General features: G+C 42.9%; 1 protein-coding gene across 1 annotated transcript in view; it reads right to left on the reverse strand.

The window, feature by feature from the left end:
* si:dkey-192p21.6 (uncharacterized protein LOC565246 homolog) overlaps positions 1–23487 on the reverse strand; it is a 46672-nt gene that overhangs the window by 5629 nt on the left and 17556 nt on the right. The window contains exons 7-15 of the mRNA XM_064318176.1: positions 21479–21555; positions 19622–19652; positions 18359–18390; positions 18111–18257; positions 14770–14882; positions 13941–14062; positions 10661–10784; positions 8149–8235; positions 6240–6317 (exon numbers count right to left, since the gene is read on the reverse strand). Coding sequence (XP_064174246.1) covers positions 6240–6317; positions 8149–8235; positions 10661–10784; positions 13941–14062; positions 14770–14882; positions 18111–18257; positions 18359–18390; positions 19622–19652; positions 21479–21555 — 811 coding nt within the window. The remainder of the gene's footprint in view (positions 1–6239; positions 6318–8148; positions 8236–10660; positions 10785–13940; positions 14063–14769; positions 14883–18110; positions 18258–18358; positions 18391–19621; positions 19653–21478; positions 21556–23487) is intronic.

Below are 23487 nucleotides of genomic sequence, written 5' to 3' on the forward strand. Positions count from 1 at the left end.
GAGCGCGGCTGGTATCTGGGGCAATCGCTCGATTCCAATCTCTCGGCCCCCGACCCTCCGATCGTTGACTTTTAATTAATTCCGCGCCCTGTTTATTAGAACGCGCTGCTCTGAGGCTTCAGAAGATGGAAGCTCGCTTTCTCTCCCCATGCACCTCCTCACACAACAGCGGCAACATGACCTGAATGCGCCGCTCTCTGACCCGGTTTGCATCCCAGAGCCTGCTTCACAGGTCGACTGCGTCCGTTCACTATCCACTGTACCTGAAGCTGATGCATTCAAGCTAATACATGAGACAATGGGACATACGACCCATATATCAGCCACAGTATATGCTCCAAACACCAGTCCAATAATGCTCCAAAAATGTAAAATATTATGTAAGATAATTGTGATAAGTTACAAGTTGCATGAAAAAAATAAGTAAATAAATAAATAAATATAATAATAATAATAATAATATATGAAATGTTGCTTTATTATTATTATTATTATTATTATTATTATTATTATTACAAAACATTAACAGTAATAATAAAAATAATAAGAAGTACCCTTCTTATCCCAGGGCTGTTTTGCGGAATGCACAGCAGACACAGATCAAAGAGCAGGTCTGCCCTCTTTGCCCTCTTTGACCTCTGTGGTCCAGAGATGTTTGCTCAGGACACACACATCCCAGCCCCCACTCACCCTGCTCCGCGTGTCCCCACAGACACGGCGAAAGCGGACCCATCCACACCCCGTGCCGATGGGATCTTATGACCGTCCCAGGAAGAGTGGTAATTACCGTAAGGTCCCTGCTAGCCATACAGCAAGCCCAGCAATAGCAGCCCTGTGCTATGCATCTTCCGCTACGCAGAACATAACAAGCGTGATAATATTTACCCTTAAACCACAAGCGCTATCGATCTGCAAATGTTTTTACATACAATTTAAAGGAATCAGAATCGGAAACCTTTCTGCGAGTCTGTGAGTGTGTGTGTGTGTGATAGCATTCTGTGAGATTCAGCGGTGATAGATGACTTGTGCGAATGCGCTTTCGATAGCCTCTGGGAACGTAGCAGCATCAGCTGCTCTAATGAAGGGTGTTTGTGATAGACAGTCCATAAGAATGCATCAGTAGTAGATACTTGATAGATGGTCTGTGTACACACACACACACACACATATATATATATATATATATATATATATATATATATATACATATAACTGTAACAATGAATCAATTTTGAAGTACTAGTATTATGAAATGTTTGACCTTTTACAGTGATCTATAATAATAATAATAATAATAGTAACAACAACAATAATAATAGTAATTATTATTATTATTATTGTTGTTGTTGTTGTTGTTGCTAATCTGCACAGTAAACCGTACTGACACTCCATGCTGAATTTTAAGCACGACTCTGTAAAATGGCCGTGTGGCGAATGCTCCAGCCGCTGGAGTCCAGCGCGGTGGGCGCAGTATTAGAGGGGAATAAACCGGCAGGTGAGCGCGCACCACGCTACGCTAGGCTAGGCCGCGCGGGAGCATCGCTTTCGCACCCTGGCACTTTACTCCATCACCCAGGGCCCGGGGGCAGGGGGGGTAATGGAGCTCATTCATATCTGCCCTCCCGCGCCTCCCGCACCAGCAGAATATTCAACATAATTCAATGCGCAGGAAATATAATGGACAGATTCGCCGGAGGGGGCGGAGAATATTGCATTTAAAATCCCAAAATGACACCGGGGCGCCTCGGAGCCCTGGGAGGGAGCAGGAGCAGCACACCGGGGATTTTCCACAAAATTACACAATTTATATCGAAAGATGCAAGACACAGCAGCAGTTATTTTAGCTACATTAATGAAAAGTTGGCGTCGGGCAGCCGCTGAGTTTAAAACACTTAATATAAATGCTTAATTCATCTTTAAAAATACAGGAACACAGAGCGTCTCCTCTGTCACAAGACGAAAAGCATTGTCAGACGCTACAGGTCTGATACCGCTTCGTTTCAGTGTTTTTTTTACAGTCAGCGTCAGGATTTGTTCTGGACTGTGGGGCACATCATGTCCCAGAGAGAGCTGCACATGACGTACAGTAAATAAAGAAAGTAATCAAAATTACATGAACTGGCAGTTTCAATTTTGGCAGGCAAGTACTGATATATAAATATTCAGTTCAGGATGAGCAAATATCTCTTGTCTTGTGTTTATTTGTGCTTCAATGACATGCCTGGTCTTAATCATGCAAAACACTGGGTCTTGGGCTACAGTGCAGTTTTTGAGTGGGATATGTTTCACTCCTTGGTGGTTGTGGAAAAACTCCCTCATGCCCACTGAATTGCCCCCAACGCGGCAGAGGTACGTGCCTAGTCTGGGCACTCAGCGACCTTCACTCTCCCAGTGACAAGGACAGGCAGCTGGCACAGATGAGCCACAGACCTTGTACAGAGCCAGGTACTGAGGAAAGAAAAGAAAGATATCTCTCCCCTAATTAAAAACCACATAATGGTATTCACACTTGCATCAGTGTTTGTCTTTGGGAAATAATTCAAAAGCAGATTTAAATGCTAAAGAATGGTTTCTGGATGGCTCGTTTATATATTAAGATAAGATATACTTATTATCTTACTATTGAACCCTGTGGGATAATTTGTCCTCTGCATTTGACCCATCCAGGAAACTTGGGAGCAGTGGGCAGCCACAGTGCAGCGCCCGGGGACCAACTCCAGTTCTGAGGCCAGGGCGTTGAACATGCATGTCGTTTTGGTGTGGGAGGAAACTGGAGTACCCGGAGGAAACCCATGCGGACATGGAGAACGTGCAAACCCCACACAGAGAGGACGGTCGGGACTCAAACCCAGAAACCTCCTTCTTGCGAGGCAACAGAGCTATTCTGCATCACTCTGCCATCCCTAATTGGGGTGGGAAGTAGATATACTCAGCCACACATTGGGCACCAAATTTATAAAAAAAAAGAATAAATTAATAAATATAAAAATGCTAAAGAAGATGGGACATTATTTCCAAGGGCAGAAAATTAACATGCTGTTATGCTTGATGACATGCAGCCAAAAACATTCCCCTCCTTCAAAGCTGTATCATCAGCAGAACAAGGTGCATCGGTGGAAATTAGTTGGAGGTACAGTAGATTCCCCATTGAGAAGTAGAAGCATCTTTTTACCACACAGAGAGATTTTAATGCATGGTATTGCTGTGCAGGGCTAATAGCATAAAGATACCCTTGTTCAGGACAAAGTGATGGGTGCTCTCTAGACAGCAGGCTTTCCGAATAACCTACATGACTCCACAAATTACAGATTTGGTCAAAATAAACTCAAAATGATGAGCCTACATGAGCCAAATAGCCTGTGCTCAAAATATTTTTACATTCAAAGGGTGCACGTTTTCTGAAATGTATGTGATTTACGTGCGACGTCTGTGAATCTCCTTCTCCACAGAGGGGAGGATTAAATGTTGTGTGCATTCAGCTGGTACTGTACTGCACTGCACTTATTCAATTTGCCCTGTCGATTACCTCCAAGGTCTCCCCTGCAAAGGAGATTTTAATCTCGGAGAGACTTCCTGGCAAAATAAAGGTTAAATAAAATTCAATAAATGGTTCCCTTCACTCTAAATTGGACATATCAATGTTTGATAGGGACTATCAACTACCATTTACTTAAGTCAGACCAACAATAAGTGGACGGTCAATGACTCTCGCAAAGAAAGTAGCGTGCACAATAATTGTCATTACCATGGTTACTAAAAAAAAAAATCAGCCCAGCTTTAAATCAAGTTTAATCAGTTTTAGGCGTTTTAGATTCTACCATCAAAGGCATTGCTGCAGTTATACAGTAACTCCATTAAATTAAACAGCTTTACATTGCTTTAATCTAGCTTTTAATTTACAACTAAAGAATGGGTAGGTGTGAGCGGCTATACATTTAATGTATCGTTAGAATGTATGCCACAGCTGTCTGTGAAACTGGCACCTTTTCGTATAGTGTTTTTAAAATGTCAATGTGTAAGGTTCCTCTTCCTGAAAAAGTAATTTTGAGAACTGAGATCTTCCAGCATGGTTATAGAACTGACAGCTCAATAATGGCTATGAATTAAGCAGTTGCCTCATTAAGCAACCCATTTAAAAATCTCTAACAAAAGCAGTTTTGATTAATAAAGGCAAAAATGAGCACCTATAATGCTTAGTTCCCTTTGCGGGCATCTATCCGAGACATGAATTGGGAACTCACATCTGATGGAGCACTTGCACCAATCTAGCAGTTTTATATCTATGGTCAGCAGTCCTCCAGCAGACAGCTCCTCTCTGTCACCACCCACATTCCTGCGTAAGTGATCAGGGCACAGAGCAGCTAATTACCACCTGTGCTAACGGACATAAGCAAGCTGACTAACACCGCACGGGCTTCTGGTGGTGGATACGTCTTCACTAGCAAATATAATAATAATTATAAAAACAAAGTAATGAGGCTAAAATGTCTCCTTTTTTGCCTCTTAAGTGTTTTTTTCCCCCCCTATTATTGACTGCATTATACATGTGAAGATAATTCATGGACAAATTGGTTTAAGGCCAGCTCAGGAAGGATCTTCCATCCATGGCTTTTCCCCAGAGGAAGGGACTTCCTGACACCCGATACGCGCATTTTTTCTCCACCGTTGTGTTTTGGAGGAAAAATAACTGGAGTGTTTTGAAGGGAAATTCTGAAACGGTTCCACGGCAGCCCCTGCCCCCCCTGCCAAAGACGAGCCCATGGGTTCCACTGACCACAAAAGGCACTGTGTTCAGACCTTTCTAAAAGAACAAGCTGGTCTGGTCCTGGTCTCACACCAAGGCCTACAGCACAGTCTTTGTCTTCTCCTTTTCTATCTCTTTTTTTTTCTCATCTCCTCTTCCCTTCCCCAACGCTTCCGTACACTGGCCCACAGTCCCCGCCCACCTCTTAACCAAATTACATGAATAACATCAGAATACCAGCCTTTGATAAGTAGCTGAGACCAGAGGGTATTCATACATTGCTACAGTTAGAGCAGCACTGACAGAATGTTATGCACCAAGGGGCGAACAGAGTTTGAAATAAACATCCACATAAACATCCATTATGATTATTCATTCATGTTCTAAATAGGAACTAATCCCGTGATTATACGGTATAAGGTGCAAAGAATGACGTTTAATGAATGTTTATAACTGTACACTATCCCTGACAAATGGTTAAAATATATCAATAAGAGTGACATGGAGCTTTCCAGGACCTCTCACCCCAGAAACAAAACACATCTCAAAATTCACTAACTGTGAACTCAGTCACAGCTATGAACAGACCCTGGGCATGTGACCTCACAGGGGTCCGTCTAATATCATTTCTGGAAGGCATAAATCAAACTTCACAACAATGCATCTTACGCAATAACTTAGCAGGCCTTCATCCATAAAACACATAATGTGACAAATATAAATCATGCGCAGATGTTCGATTTCAAACCCCAAACCGCAGTCAAAATATTTTTGACAAAAAACAAAAAAAGATATCCATCAGCCACTCTGCTTTTCACATGAAAATTTTCTACTTTTTCTTTTTCTTTACTGTAAAGATATTTACTGTAACCTGTTATAGACAAAAGTTATTGAATATGAAGTGCACTGAGAGGTAATAGTTCCAAATTAAATTAAGTAACAAAGTGAATCAGCAGCATATTGGTGAACCTAATTTAAACTGATATGCTTATTAATCTAAAGTAAGAATAAATTTAACATTTAACCTTAACAGCTACAAAGTAAATAGGTAAATTCTGGAAGAAAAAAAGGTAGAAAACTCACAAGCTGTTAATAATAATAATAATAATAATAATAATAATAATAATAATAATAATATAATAAATATTATCATTATTCTTATTCTTATTATTACTGTTATTATTATTCTTATTATTATTGTTGTTGTCATTATTATCATTTTGTTGTTGTTGTTATTACTATTAATAATATTATTATTGTTGTTGTTAGAATTTGTATTATTATTATTATTATTATTATTATTATTATCATTGACAGCTTGTATTACAATAATATAATACAATAATTAATATTCTTATTTTTATGATTGTGCAACTGTGCAGGCACATTAGACTTCCAAAGCTGAATAAACAGTAACACAGTGGTGTGATGTGGAAAAACTGGCATTCAAGCGTTGCAGTGAAACACATTTTGCTTTGAAACAGGCACATTTTACCAGCAGGGTGGCCCAGATCAGGAAACGTTTCAGGATGCAGGAATTCCTTTTACGGTAAACGAGGAGAATCTTCCCAGCCTGAAAAGGTCACAGGTTCAGAGTTAAACCAGTGAGTACACTTCAGTGGGAAAGAATACAGCACACAGGACGATGATAGCATTAGAAACATCAGCATTCACTCTTAGTTACGATAACTGATCAAAGTTACTGTTTTAATTTTATGGATGGAGGATCTTTCTCTGTTTAATTCCAGATGATCTTACTTTAATCAGTTTGGAATAAAGATTGTCCTGGATATATTTAGCAATTAAGAAAGTGCAATGCTCTGGAACGTAATGCCATTATTTACTACCGTTATTTGCTGTAGTGAAATTACTTTTAGAATAAAGTTATAAAACTCATTGAGCAGGCAAGAATGTTTAAGGATAGGGAAGCTACTTTATTATCATTGTCATTTTACATATTTAGTATTCCATGGTTCATACCTACAGTAAAAATCAAGGCTAATATTTGAAGAAACTAGTAATATGTGGCTTTAATGCTTTTATTTATCCCAATATGTTTTCTAGTAAACAGTTACATAATCAAGATGTGTATCAGAACTGACTGCGTAATAAAATAAACTAATGAAAAGCTTGTCATGGGTTAAAATCCTGCAGGGAATATGTGGGAGATATAGGCTTGAACACATACGCTCGCTGTCTTAAGGAGCGCTTTATAAACTCGGGATAAGAAAAACAAAACAAAAAACCAAAAGAAAAAAAGGAAAACCGCTGCTGTGATATTGTGATGCCGCCTCTCCCTTCCCTGGAAGCACGGAACGTTTTTCCCGCCTCTCCCTTCCCTGGAAGCACGGAGCGTTTTTCCCGCTCGCTGCCCCAGATGTGACCAGCCAGTCGTCGCACGCCCTGATTAATTCAGCGACGATTAACGGGACCCAGCCGAGGAAATTAAGATCACACGGAGGAGCGGGCACCTGGCGCGGAGAGTGCGACTCACTGATGGACGCCGTCAACAAGAGCGCGGCTACTTTTCCTCCCCGCCGGGAATAGAACAATGCGGCCTGTTTGCGCAGCAAATCCCCCCCGCGACAGAGCTGTTGTGTGAAAGCAGCGCGGACGCCAGCGGAGGCCGGGGGGGGGGGGGGGGTGGGGTGGGCGACTGGCCCGTCGGCCCCGGCCGCAGACTCTCACGTCCGTCCGCGCCTCTCCGCTCCGCGCTCTTTCATTAGCGGAGTGCAGCTGGAGCCGCGCGGAGCTCAGACCCCGGGAGAGAGAGAGAGACCCGTCTCCATCGCCCGCTCTCTCACGAGCGTGTCCTTGACTCTTAAGTCTCTTATTAAGGATCGGTTTCACTCGTTAAATGTAGATTTAAATCTTGCACGGCATGATTTTTGCACGCAGCCGCTGGCTAATAGGCTACAATCGATTAATTAATAAAAAAGGGGGATTAGGCGAACGTTGCCATACCTATAAGCGCGTGAGTGGTTGTTTTTGTTGCTTCTGTAACTCAAATCCGTGTGCTCTAATTCTAGATGATATCAGCACGCCCAACGAGACCAAAGTGACAAAGTGAATTTGCGGAGGCAAAACAGCCAGCAAATCACCAGTACAATGCGGCTCACGTGCCTCATTCTGCCATCAATCAAGATTTCTTTGTCATTTTTACATGGATGTGACATACGTCATCCTAATGTACGGGCTATTATGTCAATCCCCCAATGGCTTTACCTCAGCTCTCTCCGAGAGAGAGAGAGAGAGGGGGGAAATTGATTGGCTTATTCTGTGATATAAAAAAAGGATGCAATCATGCATTGAATGAGATCATTACCACATAAAGGGCCTGTATTAGGAGGAAGGGCCTTTTTTCCATCATCATCATCATCATCATCATCATGATCGCAGCTCACCTGCATGCCGGCGAATCCCATTACCACGGAATTGATTGTACCCAGAACCCCCTCGGGGTCGAAGGGTTGGGTGGTGCGGTAGAGTTCCTGCGAGACGGCGGTAAAAAAAAAAAAAGAAAAAAAAAACAGATTAGACAATCAGTATGCGAAACCTCCCGCGAAGCGCAGTCCAGCCAGCCCCTGCCCACCGAACCTGCCGTGGATTACAGGGCGCACATCAGCAGCGTAATGCGCCAATTAATGTTAATAGCGTGACCCTTCGGCAGCATATTCCAAGAAAACTACGAGAATATCAATTCTTTTCTGAGTCGCGGAATAAGATTTTAATAGACTGGGAGAAGAAAACAGGAGCAAAAAAAAACAGGACTGTTTTCAAAGACAGGTTTATATTTTAACTAAAGCCATTCGTTGGATCTTGTTTTATGTTTTTGTTTTCTTGTTTTGTGCGTCGGTAAAACCCAGCGCCGAAAACTAATGTTAGCATTAGCGAGCTCTGTATTCAGGAACGGTGTCTCGTGGCCCTGTTGATGTCCTGATTAGTGCTTAATTGCACTCTAAGCAGTCAAAACAAAACACTGTTTCCTCACCCTGTGGTGGCGATACGCACACTCAGATTCTCTCTTTAACCGTTTAATGCCCGAGTGTGTCTCAGGAGGAGTCTAAACTGTTAGAAATGAATGATTACTTAAAACACGAAAGAAAAGCCATGCTTTCTCTTGCCGTCGCGCTGATCCTCGGTAAGTTTGATCGAACACTTGCGAACACAGATCCCTGAGTGCTTTATTGCCCGCAGACTATTAGACTTGGCTCTTTGCTTGTTATTGCAGAGTTTCCTAGGGAGTTGGAGTGGGGGGGTGGGGGGTGGGGGTGGGGGGTTGGGATGTCGGTTATGCTTACATGCAGATTGATGCCTTTTATGTGTTCTTTAAAAGTCTTTGCAGGAGTCTGAGCCAAAAATCCTGGCAGACACAAAGGCATTGTGGGTAAAATGAGGTTCAGACAGAAAAGTGCCACATCAGCAGAACACAAATCGACAGCAAGGAGCCAGGCCAAGTCTACACTCAGGCTCCAGTGTCCCTCTAAACTAGCTCCACCCAGAGGGTCTGATACTCCAATTAGCCAGCTGTGCACTGAGGCTCTGATACTCCAGTTAGCCAGCTTCACACATAGGCTGTCTTACTCCTGTTAGCCAGCTCCACACTGAGGCTCCGATGCTCCCGTTAGCAAGCTCCACACTGAGGCCCTGATACTCCTGTTAGCCAGCTCCACACTGAGGCTCTGATACTCCTGTTAGCCAGCTCCACACTGAGGCTCTGATACTCCTGTTAGCCAGCTCCACACTGAGGCTCGGATACTCCTGTTAGCCAGCTCTACACTGAGGCCCTGATACTCCTGTTAGCCAGCTCCACCCATAGACTCTGATACTCCAGTTAGCCAGCTCCACACAGAGGCTGTCTTACTCCTGTTAGCCAGCTCCACACTGAGGCTCTGATACTCCTGTTAGCCAGCTCCCCACTGAGGCTCTGATACTCCTGTCAGCCAGCTCCACACTGAGGCTGTGTTACTCCTGTTAGTGAGCTCCACGCAGAGGCCCTGATACTCCAGTTAGCCAGCTCCACACTGAGGCTCTGATACTCCTGTTAGCCAGCTCTACACTGAGGCCCTGATACTCCTGTTAGCCAGCTCCACCCATAGACTCTGATACTCTGCTCAGGAGCTAGTGTGTTCTCCTTATTGTAATGAATAATTTCAGTTAATCAACATGCTTGATTAAAAATATCACTGCAAATCTTATATGGAGAGTAAGCAAACACATACACTATATTACCAAAAGGACCTGGGCACCCCTTGGTCTGGGGATGTTTTTCATGGTTTGGGCTAGGCCCCATAGTTCCAGTGAAGGCAAATCGTAATGCTACAACATACAATGACATTCTAGATGATTCTGTGCTTCCCCAACTCCCAAACCAGTTTGAGGAAGCCCTTTTCCTGTTTTGTTTCAGCATGGCAATGCCCGTGGGCACACAGGGAGGTCCATATAGATATAGTTTTGTTGAGAACAATGTGGAAGAACTTGACTGGCCTGCAGAGAGTCCTGACCTAAACCCCATCCAACACCTTTGGGTTCAAATGGAAAGCCAACTGCAAGCTAATCACAGTTCCCAACATCAATAATGCTCTTCTGGTTGAATGGAAGCAAATCCCCGTAGCAATGGTCAACATCTTGCTATAACAAAAGGTTGTTATAGCAGAAAAGGGTGGTCCAACTCCATATTAATGCCTATAATTTTGGATGAGATGTTGGATGTCAGGTATCCACATACTTTTGACCATGTAGTGTATTTGCGTAATTTTACATATTAATGTTTTGGTCATAATCAGCACCAGAACAGTCAAGATTCAAAACCCGGCCGCAGTTCCATCATGGAACCTGGTGCCTTTTATGAAGTTTTCTAAACCTTCAACATTTTCAGGGGGAGACCATTTTGAACCCAGAGAAAAAGTAGCTTACCTTGCATGTAGGGTGCCTGTAAATGTTGTCCCCTAGCAACCACCTGTCAATGTAGCCTGCCGCACCCCCAGTGCAGTTTGGGTAGAGACCATCGTCTCCTATTCCACCTGCTCCGACATAACCACTATGGGACAACAACAGACAGAACATCCTGTGACCCAACATTACACAAAAGACTTAAACCTCCCCTGTCTCATGCCTTGGATGGACCTGGACCATTTTTTTCTAATTCATTTTACTAATTATAATGCACAGAACTGACAAGGAGGTGGATAGCACAGATACTGTAGCACTATTAGCCATAAGCAAATCAGCTTGACAGAAAAGATATTGACTCTGAATTTTTTTTTTCTGAAAACAAGACACCATATGTCCCTAAACTAACCTAATGAAAGATCGATATGTTGAAAGTATCAATATTTTCATTTTCAATTATCAACATGTAATAATTTGGCTCGTTATTACAGTTGTGCAATGTCTTGTGCTTTGTGTGTTGTGTGTATAGTGTGCATCATGAGGCATATCTTAAGTGAGCTCAGAAGTGATTTCTATTATTTCTTCTACATGGAAGAAATTTGGGCATGGTCAGACATGTAGTGTACATATACAGTACATTTCACTTCATACAATGGCAGCACATATCACATTTAACACAGCTATGAATATGTACATGCACACACACACACACACACACAGAGTGGAGTTATTAGTGTGCATATCATGTGCTACCCCCTACTCATCCCCAATCAGCAGATATCCAGGAAGTGGACATATCGTATCTATTTTTGTCTCTCCAGACAACGTGTGTTACTATTTACAGCTGTAACGAGGTAAGTGAAATAGGGTGCCAAATCAGCCTGGTACAGCTTCTTTCTCCGGGCTGATCTGCACGGAGATATGACATGTTTAACCCTTAAACCTCCCCATGCCCCACAGTCGAAATTCTCCCTCCTACTCTTTCAGTTCTTTGCTTTCGGTTGTTTTCTAATTGGACTAAAAGTCCAATTAGAAAACTGGATTACTGGATGTAAGATTACAATGCAAACCTAATGCTGCTGTTACACATCACATGATGTGAAATTCACCTGGTCCTCAGTGTGTTTTAACATGGAAATAAGTATTGTTTTAAATGAACAGAGTAATAAAGAATCCTCTATACATAGACACCAGGCTTACAGCTAAATACTGAGAAATAATCCCCCAACACACAGAAACCAGCTGTATATCTTTAAAGGTCAATATCAATTGGTGTGAGAACACACCAGCCTTCTGTGGACAGTTTAACAGACAGCCCGCATACAAGCCTGCTGTACAGGTGCAGGATAATAAAGAGTCCCGTACATTCACAAACCAGCGTTATTTACAAAGGGAGGGGATGGAGGGATGAATGGAGGAAGAGAAGAGGGAGGGAGGGGGGGGGAAGCAGAAGATGGATCCTCTGTCTCTCCTCTCCCTCATTGCCCATGACAGGCCCAGATTGGATAATTATCCCCTCGGAGGAGCGCGCTCAGACTCATAAATCACGGGCGGCGGCTCTCGATAGCGGCGCGGGCTAACGGGCTAGCAGGCGCGGGTACGGCCCCACCGATTCGCCGGCCGTCTCCAGACTGGACGCGGCGGTTCGGTCGCGCGGGAGAGCGGCCCGGAGAGGCACAGGTGTCAAACGTGATGATTTCCTGCGTCAGCCGCGCGAGGCACAGGGGGACTCTGGGCGCATTTTAGATTCATTCATTACGGGTTCATAGCCTCGACGTAAAGAAGCACAGCTTCAGACTCTGCCCATTCCGTTTAATGAGCGTCCCGCCTGGCTGGAACACGACTCGGGTAAAGTCTCTGAAGCAAACTACCAAAAGAATGTAAATATAAATGAATGAATTAATAAGAAAAAATATACACGGTTAAATGCAAAAACATTGGGCCATTTTTTTTTTGATTTGACATAAAACGATGAATATGAGGTTAAAGTGCAGACTCTAATAGGATAATTGGCTGCTCAGCTGTTTCTTGGCCAGCTGAGTGTGTTTGCATCATTAGTTCTTTCACAAGAAAGGGAACATTAGGTCTAGAGTTGATTTTAGTTGTGGAATTTGCGTTTGGTCCTGTGTCCCAAAACATGAAGACCAAAGGGGTGCTAATGCCAGTAAAGCAGGCCATCATGAGGCTGAAAAATCTGAATAAATCAACCAGAGACATCGCCAAAAGATTGGGTGTGTCAAAATCAACAGTTTGTTACATTGTTAGGAAGCAAGAATGCACTGGTGAGCTCAGCAGAGGTGGAGAGTCCAGTATAAATAAAAAATGTATAAAACAGGCAGTAATTCTTATATGGATCACCCAAAATGGATGTAAATACCCTCAGATTGTCTTCACTTAAACCCCATATCCATCCTATTCATTGTCATCAAATCCATTGTGCAGGAGTACAGAACCAAAACAACAAATATTGTGTCACTGTTCCAATATTTTTCCATGTGTTCATGTGTGCTCTCTGGGTAATAAATCCTGTGTGGAAAACGCAGGGTAAGGGCCCTAGCCTGGTTTGTGTGGACTCAGATTCCTGCACGGGACAGCAGTCGATTCTCAATCGATAGATGTACAGATCGACCATGAAGATTTGTATTATTTCAGCAATCTACCCCTCTGCATCCCACTCTTATCCCCCATGGGCCATACATGCAGTGTGCTGGTGTGTGTGTATGTGTGTGTGTGTGTGTGTGTAAATGTGTGCATGTGCGTGTGAGTGTGTGCATGTGTATGTGTGTGTGTGTGTGTGTGTGTGTATATGTGTGCATGGGTTCATGTTTGTAAACGTGTGTGTGAATGCATGCTTTTGCATGTGTGTATTCATTTGTGCATGCATATGCTGATTCTCAGCTCTGAAAATTTGCTTGCTGGCCAAAAGCTGAGTAGCTGTACTGTACCTGACCAGCAGCCACACAGGTGCCACTCTGTAGCCTGATCAAGGATAACTGCTCAGCTAAGTGTTTAGCTTGATTGGCGATTGGATGAGAGACTTCCTGGAAAACTAATTTGCTGCAAGTTGGAGTCTCTCTCCCCTCTGGACCAAATAAAGATCCTATGGCCCAGCAAAGTTATGAGACACTGGCTCGTGCAACCCTTCCATTGTCTATAGACTCTAATTCCCATTATCACTGTCATCATAACTGAGGCCTTAGTTTGCCTACATGGTTATAAAAGCTTTATTAATTACAGAACAAACTGTCAGTAATTACTTGTAACAGATTGTCAGTGTCGTGCGGAACAGGACAGCAGTACTTACGTGGGACAGCCGGGTACGGGCAGCAGGAAGGTGACACAGAGCCACACAGCTTCCAGGAGAAGGACGAAGACCCACTGCGGCCAGTACAGAACCACGTCCTGCAGGGGGTCCCACCAGCGAGGCTGTTCACACCGAGCACAACGGTCAAAACACACAGCTAGACCCACTGCAGCCAGTACAGAACAGCTTTAATGGACAACACACACAGCTAGACCCACTGCAGCCAGTACAGAACAGCTTTAATGGACAACACACACAGCTAGACCCACTGCAGCCAGTACAGAACAGCTTTAATGGACAACACACACAGCTATACCCACTGCAGCCAGTACAGAACAGCTTTAATGGACAACACACACAGCTAGACCCACTGCAGCCAGTACAGAACAGCTTTAATGGACAACGCACACAGCTAGACACACTGCAGCCAGTACAGAACAGCTTTAATGGACAACACACACAGCTAGACCCACTGCAGCCAGTACAGAACAGCTTTAATGGACAACACACACAGCTAGACACACTGCGGCCAGTACAGAACAGCTTTAATGGACAACACACACAGCTAGACACACTGCGGCCAGTACAGAACAGCTTTAATGGACAACACACACAGCTAGACACACTGCGGCCAGTACAGAACAGCTTTAATGGACAACACACACAGCTTTAGCGGTTTAGTGCTCCGTACAGGACGCACTGTGAGGTCACAGCGCTAGGATACGTTAATCACAGTCGGGGTGCGCTGTGCATTACGTGGCCATTGCAGGATGCATTGTGGGATACATATGTGCCCAGTGTTAGGGGTGTAGTGGAGGACCAAACACACCTCCTGCTGAGGGACATTTCTCCCAGGAGAGACTATCTGCATCAGGCCCAGGATGAGGTAGGTGAACCCCAGCCGCTGCAGAACTCCAGGGACTCGAGCCCAAGACCAGGAAACTGCAATAAACATATAAATACATAAATACATACATAAAAGTGACATGAATGGGCAGATATTATCCATAAGGACATGGGGGGGGGGTTTGTATTTCCCCATAAAAATTCACTGGTTTAAATTCACAGTCACGTGATTCTGTATATGGAGGGCCATAAATGTAATGTCATCAACCAGCTATTTTGATTTTATCGCCGTGTAATTTAATAAAGCAATCCTTATGATTGTTATATTGATCTAGAAAGCGCCGTGATGACCAAAAGATAAAAAAGGAAATTAAAAATAAGCTCTCTGGTTGCAAAGAAATAATAATAACTTTGGGAGGGAGGAGCAAGAAAGAAGTCGTGTCAGTCTGGATCAGGAATGCGTCTGTCAGTGGAGGATTCATTACCGGGTCCACGTTATCTCCAAGAAATAAGGAAGCGGGGGCAATTCAGGGAAACAGGAAGTGCCTTCCTGGGAGATTGATGGTAATCTGCACATTAGTTAATTGAAAACCTCTTCAAGGAACAGATTCCTGTGAATCGACACATACCCCGTCATTGATCCCAGCAAATCAAATAGAAAGGGGGAAATGCCCTTTTCCTCTTAAGTACTGGACGGTGGGGTGAGAACGTCTAACGAAGAAGAGCGTCGAGCGGACGATCACTCCTCGGACAGGAAGCTGGCTCTCCCCCCCGCCTGACACTCGTGGCAGTTTCCCCCCACACCTTTGCCTTATGGGCCATTAATCAGGAAGTGATCGATATACAATGTGAATAAGCTGATGAAAACATCATTTTATTCACTATTAGATCTTTACAAATAAAGACAGGCAATATAAAAGGTTATATAAAATATAGTGTTATTAATAATTTATTAAAAGGTGTTAATTATTATTATTATTATTAGTAGTAGTAGTAGTAGTAGTAGTAGTAGTGGCAGTAGCAGTAGTAGAGTCAGCAGCAGTAGTAGTAGTAGAGTCAGTAGTGAGAGCAGTAGTAGCAGTCAGTAGAGTAGCTAGTATACAGTGAGTAGAGTAGTAGTAAAGTAGTAGTAGTAGTAGTAGCAGTAGCAGTACCAGTAGTAGTAGTAGTGATGATGATGAATAAAGTAGTTGAGCTTTACAAATTAATTTTATATATTACATGGCATCCACATTACATTGATGGAATGCAACACGAAATATTGAACAATCCTTGATTTCAAACAAAATGTTCCCGTCTGCCTCAGACATAAGAGAAAGGCCGGTGTCTATTTTATTACACCGTTAGCACTGCAGACGCGCCGCGCATTATGGTAAAACAGCATCCTCCTCGCATTATCGCAGCGTCCATTATACCCCGGGCCATGTGCTGCGTAACACTATCCGCTGTTATTGCCCATTAACCGAGATTGTTTCTGATGAATCCAGCCGCCTTTAAAAGTCCCCTGATATGATGTTTGGTCCTGAAAGTATCATAATATTTTTGTTAACCCGATTACGACGGCATCATCCCGGTTCCATTATGAAAAAGCAAGCTGATGGGCGCGGGGTGCTTCTGTGCCCCCCTTAGGTCGGACACTGATAGCTGTACCTTCCCCCCACCCCGGTATGCCTTATCTGTGTCTGGGACGGCCTCACCCCTGTCTGTGTTCCTGAAGACATCGGCCTCCTCAGAGGGTAGCAGACTTAATTAACGGACCCGGCCGTCGTTCCAAACTCCGCTGAATGAATCATTCAAATTATGTTTGACCCAGCGCTCTTTCAGAGGAAGCATGACAGAGAGCCAGCGCAAAAATCATTTCACAGAGAAAAAGAAATGCAATATAAGTATAATGCGAATGTTGTGATGTCGCTGATATAAGGACACTGAGAAATTTTTTGCCTGGATCGGCACTAATATATCACTTTCACAGCAAATGCTCAAATAGTGAATTATTGAAATTACCTGGATACTTCATAGTATTATATAATCTAGTTATCTGAACTCAGCAGTAACGAGCAGTAGCGTGTACATTGCCCATGTATTGTGGAGCATCACGATTGCGTGGCAATACCTTGCATTTCAAAATGTTTTCAGTACTTTTCACTTCTGTGAGAGTTGATCTGGGGTAGCACCATACAGTTACAGTAAATAAAACAAGCTGTCCTAATATGCACTTTGCATGAGAGAGCAACAACAAAAAAAGCCTCACTTATTAATGAAGAACAATTTCCTCTCTGTCCACCTCCCCTAATAGGAAGCAGAGATAAACGAACAGCAGTGCGAGTCGATCGGAGAACCCAAGATAAAGCGCAGTCACCAGATTCAGATTATTCAGATCTGATAATGCCGCAGCGTAAATATTCAGAATCATCAGAATTCTGCACGAGCAGCCGAACTTGGGCTCTTTCATCCTGGCTGGAGCCACTTTCACATTATTTTGATGAGTCGGATTGATGTCATTCAGCTTAATGTACTCTCTTCTGTCTGTACGTGTTTTACATTTTTTATGTAAGATGACCATAATGAGCAACCTGTATTTAATAGCTACCGTATTTAGGGGAAACAGAATAAGAAAATTCCACTCGTTTAATGATGCTGTTATTGTAGGAACAGGAAATGTTTATATAACATACTATTAAAAATAATAAAGAGATGTAAATTAAAAATTTGCTGTACATGCTGCATATACAGTATTATTATTATAACTAAGCTGTGTACTTATATATAATGTATAATATTATTGTAGATAATTATAATGCCGTCATCAAAATCGAAAAGCTGACAATGCACATCAAATGTAGATGTATATATAGCTAATAAAGGTAAATAAAAGTTTAAAAAGCTAACCACATTTCACTAGTTTAAAATAGGATCTGCTTTGCTTGTAGCTTGTAACGTTCAGTGTCTGAAAGTGTCGAAGTGTGTAAAAGCACATTGCCAAATGGGCCAGGTAATTGTGAAACTAAAATATCAGTCTGTTTGTCTCCACCAAAATGAGCACTTGTCTCCCTCTTACTCTTCGGATTACGGGAAACAGGTCTATCAGACCCAGAGTAGCTGCCTGTGCCCTAAGGTAACAATTATTATTAACAAGGGAATCGCTCTACCATTTCACCTTGGTGGTACATTAGTGTTGTTTTTGAAAAGAATTTAGTGTGCATTTGTAACAATGCGTAGTCATTATAAAGTATTAAGTAAAATCCATATTAAATATTTTTAGCCCGACAGCATTGTATCCGTCCTACATGTGAGGGGGCGTAGTTACGGGAAGAGAGGACGCACGTAAGCCATCTCTGGGGCTGTAGTTGATGAAGCAGAATCCGATGAGGATGAGGACGGCGCTCCTCCAGGTCAGCTTCCGCAGCAGCTGCAGGGAAGTGGCTCCCTTCCTCCTGAGCGGCAAGGCACACACGAGTCCAATGAAGACAACTGGGACCACAGTGCATCAGATACCCTCTGAGGTCCCCAATAAACCAACCTGACACACCAATACCTTTGCCTTATGACACAACTGGAGCACACAACATAACAGCCTTCTGGGGTCCCCATTATGAACACAAACCTGGGGATGCACAGCACAACATATTAGATTACTGGAGTCCCCACAAGAATAAATTCTGAAGTGTACAGAATCATCTGCTCAAGTTGAAGCGAATCCCTCCAAACTCATTGGATGGCGCTCAATCCTACTGCAAGACATTGATCCCAGTCATACTTACAGTATAAGGCAACAAGTTTTTCAAAGCTAAAAACTGGAAAGTTCTTGACTGGGCAAGTCATTCACCTGATCTGCATATAATGAACATGCATGAACATGCATTTTGCATGCTGAAGAGAAAACTTAACACAACTAGCCCCTGAAACAAGCAGGTGCTGAAGATGGCTGCGGTACTGGCCTGGCTGAGCATCACCAGAGAAGATACTCATCACCTGGTGATGTCTATGGGTTACAGACTTTAAGCAGTCATTCCATGCAAAGGATATGTGACAAGGTACTAAACACAACTACTTTCATTTACATAACAGTACTATGTCCCAAACATTATGGTGCCCAGAAATTGAAATGCTATGTAAAAAGTGCTGTCATTTCTACATGATGAACAAAATAAAAGTGTTCAAAAATCCCCTTAAATAAAAGATGAGAGTACAGTGCCAAATCAAGAGTACAGTGCCAAATCAAGAAAAGCATATCTTTCTCTCAAACAAAATATGGAGCTCACTATATAGTCATATTCCTGCTTCGGAAATGCAGAGGTCCTGATATGACACTGTGTTCTGGGAAGATAGTTAATTAAGATCAAAGGTCTTAAATCACAGGAACAGCACATCCTATGGGTCCAGTGAGTCTGGAATATAATCACCGGCTGGCCCATTCAGGAACACCACTTTAATCTGTACTTTATTGTCTGCAAGGTCCACTCTGCAACCTTAATGAGCTGAGCTTCCTCCAAGATGAAACAATCTTCTGTGTGATCTGCAGTGAGTTCAAAGTTCACTGCAACAGCAGAGTCACTGACATTATGGAAAGAACAGATTAACCAATCACAGTAAAGGTGCCTACCAGGCCCTAACTGCCCCCACCAGCCCCTAACTGCCCCTACAGCCCCTAACCGACCCCACCAGCCTCTATCTGCCCGTACTAGCTCCTACCTGCCCTCACCAACCCTTAACTGCCACTACCAACCAATAACTGATGCATCACTGGCCACCCCTCTCAACATATCAGGGGAACATCTGCAGTGATGTATAGTATATAATATATGAATATTTAGCAGAAAATATTATTAACTCACCATGGCATGACAAAATCAGCAACCGTTAGACCTGAAAGACCAAAAATACAGCAATGAAGCTGATAAAAAGTCACATATTTATTGAACTGGATTAAAATGGAAATTAAGCACTATTACGATATTCGAGCAAAAGCACCTTCCCCTGGTTCAGTGGCTTTGCGCTTGACTGAGGCAGTGAAACCCTTGTCATTCCGCGTAAGTGGGCAGACCAGCCCCCCAGGAGGAAGGGCTGCAGTCTGCAGGATCTCCCCAGCCTTGCAACACATTGGAAAATCTTTACTTCACTTTCTGTCTTAACTTTCTTCAAATGTTAATTTTTGAAATGTGAGTATAATGAGAGTAGGCTATATATTTATTGTTGTTTACTGTTGGGCTATGGAACACAGATGTGAGATATCTCATTTTACTTGGAATTGAACAGCAAGTAAGCTATCTTTATAGGGTATTGTTGAATGTATATTCAAGTTTTAGTGGTTTTTAGCTGCCAATGTTTTTCTGTAATTCTGGGCATCTTTGCCCTATAGTTGTGCACATATTCCATTTAAACATTGATGACTGTGCCCATATCATATCCCTATAGATCAAAGCTCACTAGCAGAAAACTGGGTCATTACAAAGCGATAATGTAAAATAATGAATGTTGAATGGTATGTTTCTTCTTTCATTGTGTGTTTTATTATGAAAGCATGTTCATATGAGATTTCGATCTTTTTTTTTTTTTTTTGGACGGTGAATGATTTATAAAGCGCCGTGTAAGAGACAGCGTAGGCCATGCGGTAATATCAATATCCATCAGCTTTCCTCCCTGATCAATACAGCTGTGCTGATATGATGAAGAGGCTATTATAAAGCTTAAATTGAGTTCATCTTTAAATACTCTTGGAGATGCACTTTGTAATAGTCTCTATTAAAATTTAAAATGGCACCCTTCCTCATTTCTCCTTTTCTGGCAATCATTAATAAATATTGATCCTCTGCAGAGATCCCCGATAAGACTGGGAAATAGAGTGCCATTGGTCCTCCTTATTTAAAGCGGATGCATCCTGCACAGACAGGAAGTGGGACAACATGAGCAAGAAGTTGTTTTTCTTTCTTTTTAATCTAAAGCTTGATGACACTGAATAGGGCTGGAATGGTGTGAAGTGGCAGTCTGTGTGTTGACATGTGCAGTCGTTAATTTATAAGTTAACCGAAATCCCTTTCATATTTCAAATTCAAGGCTGCTCCTGTTATTGCTAGCCTCACGAGCAGCACATCCAGATTCTATGACACTGTATGAAAAACGCTACTGAGTGTGTAGCTAAATATTTTGAGTTCTGCAGATTACGGATAATAGCCTAGCCTTGTTGCAGGTCAGCGAGTGCAGTCAGTCTCTTCTGTAACAGCGATGTGAACTCCGTATTATCAGTGACATCGATATCAATGTGCGTTAATGGGCTGGATTTTGATGGGCAGCTAAATGCGTAGTAAATTCCTACAGCAAAATGTGCTTTTCCCCAGCGCAATAAAGCTACAAAACTTTTTATCCGTAGGGAAAGGTCTTCAATATTTATTTCAGTCCTCTAAAATGCAATGTAAAAAATTGCCTTAAACAGGAGTCAAACTGCTAGTTAGCCTAAGTGTGTTGCCCTGAGACCAGAGAACATGTGGAAATTTCTCACAACAAAACGACAATGATGCTTCCTAAGCAAAGTATTTACGGATTACAGCACCTACAGCACTGCAATTAAAACGTATTTACAGTTTACAGATCTACGGCATTGTATTTACAGATTGCAGATCTACAGAATTGTGATTCACATTCAGCCGTGATTCGCTGCACATGTACTGCGGGCCAGTTAATGGCCCAGGCCTCACCGTTCCATGGAGCGTGCTGAATGAACCAGTACTGTCCTCCTCCATAGTTGACAAACACCATGACAATCAGCGAAAGCCTGTGGAATAAGAACACAGACTGCATGAATGTGATCTGTTTGCACTGTACAGGGCATCTCACGTGGCATGGCATGCTTTACACATTATTCCTTTATTCAGCTGAATGCTTATTGCAGCACTTTGGCTTAAGCACACCGCTCAAGGACACAACTTCACTGTTCCCCCTCGCAGGATTCAAACCCGCAACTCCTACGGTCAGTAGTCCGGCTCCAGCGCCACCACAGCAAAGCGCTGCGCGTTAATATTTCATGCTGCACTATAGCTTCGTTCACCGCCGCCCACTTACGCAGAAATCTCCAGAAATGAGAGCGGACCGCATTGAATCCATCGCATCACACAGAACCCGTTCAGTACAGAGCTGTGGACTCTGTGTTCCGTGCTGCTGATTGCAGTATTGCGTTCTCCCAGGTGCATCAGGCCTGGCTTCGACATCATACATTGTTAAAGTTGATGTATCAGTGAGTAATCTGTAATGTAATTTTGATGTAATTTTATTTCAAAATTGCTGTTCTATTGAAGATTTAACGTGTCAATGTTTTCCCCGTTGTGTACCATCATCATAGCATGACTCTATGTGAAGTTAATGTACATTTAAAACTTAAAACATAAATACATTGCATGCATACTTACAGTGCAGTACGTAAGTATTTGAAGAGTGACACTATTTTTTTGTTGTTTTTGCTGTGTACTCCGGCACATTGGATTTGAAATGACATGAATGAATATGACGGCTTTTAAGTGACGCAGAGAAGATCACCAGCTTTAATTTGTGGGTATTTACATTCATATAGGGTGAGCCGTGTAGAAATTGCAGCAGAGCACTCCTTATGGGTATTGCATAAAAATGCAATTCCGGTCAGTATCGGGGAAAACCAATCTGAAACGAAATTGTTCCTTGACTTCTTAGCTGATGAGGCTAATCGCCTGGTAAGTAGCCATAAAAATAAAAGGAATAGCTAAAGGACGTTGTGAGCGGCAGTGTAGACTGACGCAATGGGGCTGCGGTGGCTGCCCTGTTTAATGCGGTGCTTTGGCTGCGCTGTCTGTCAGCCGTGGCACAGCTGGACACTGTGGTCATTTGCACTCGAGTTCCAATCCCATTTTCTCATTCATTCCTGAAATGCAATTAAATCCATATTACAGCCCATTACTACGGCCCCCCAGTCCACCGTTCTCCTGTTTATTCTTGTTGATATACTGCTAGCTTTGTGCTCTGAACCTCCACTCCCACCCCATAATCGCCATTACCCGGCCACTTTATTTCAGTTTGATTCTGTGTGTGTGCGTCTGTGTGTGTGTGTGTGTGTGTGTAGTATGTAGAGTGTGTGTGTGTGTGTGTGTGTGTGTGTGTAGTGTGTAGAGTGTCTGTGTGTGTGTATGCATGTATGAGTGTGTGTGTTAGTGTGTATGTGTGTGTGGGAGGGGGGTTCAGGTCCAGTCAGAGTTCAAAACCATGTCACCACTTCCTGACTCTCTAGTTGTGAAAGGTAATTCTGAAAGAGTTGTAGAATGTGACTCAACTACATGGAATGTGAGCTATAGTAACATGATTTTGAGGTATTTTTAAACAACCCAGCCCCCCCCATTTTACTTTTTCACCAATTGTGCCTCTGAAGGTACTGCCACACCACCCACACCTGTACACCAGAGCACTCCAGTTTAAGAGTGTGCACTCGTTACTCTCCACAGTCCACACAGTACTACAGGAGAGCTAGCACTGTTCACATGCAGGGCTTGTCTCTCATTGGTCACAAGCGATTGGCTGTGGGGACTTCCGTACTGCCAGGAGAAACTAACGCAGCAGTTACCCACAGAACCCTGAACCGAGGCGACTGTAATTTTGTTAAAGAATCGTACACGCTTATGCCTGTTAATGACCCGCCAAAGAACCACCATCAATGTTCAGGGATTGTTTATACTGTCTGATCTGT

Source organism: Anguilla rostrata, chromosome 18, assembly GCF_018555375.3.
Source record: "Anguilla rostrata isolate EN2019 chromosome 18, ASM1855537v3, whole genome shotgun sequence".
Classification (NCBI taxonomy): domain Eukaryota; kingdom Metazoa; phylum Chordata; class Actinopteri; order Anguilliformes; family Anguillidae; genus Anguilla; species Anguilla rostrata.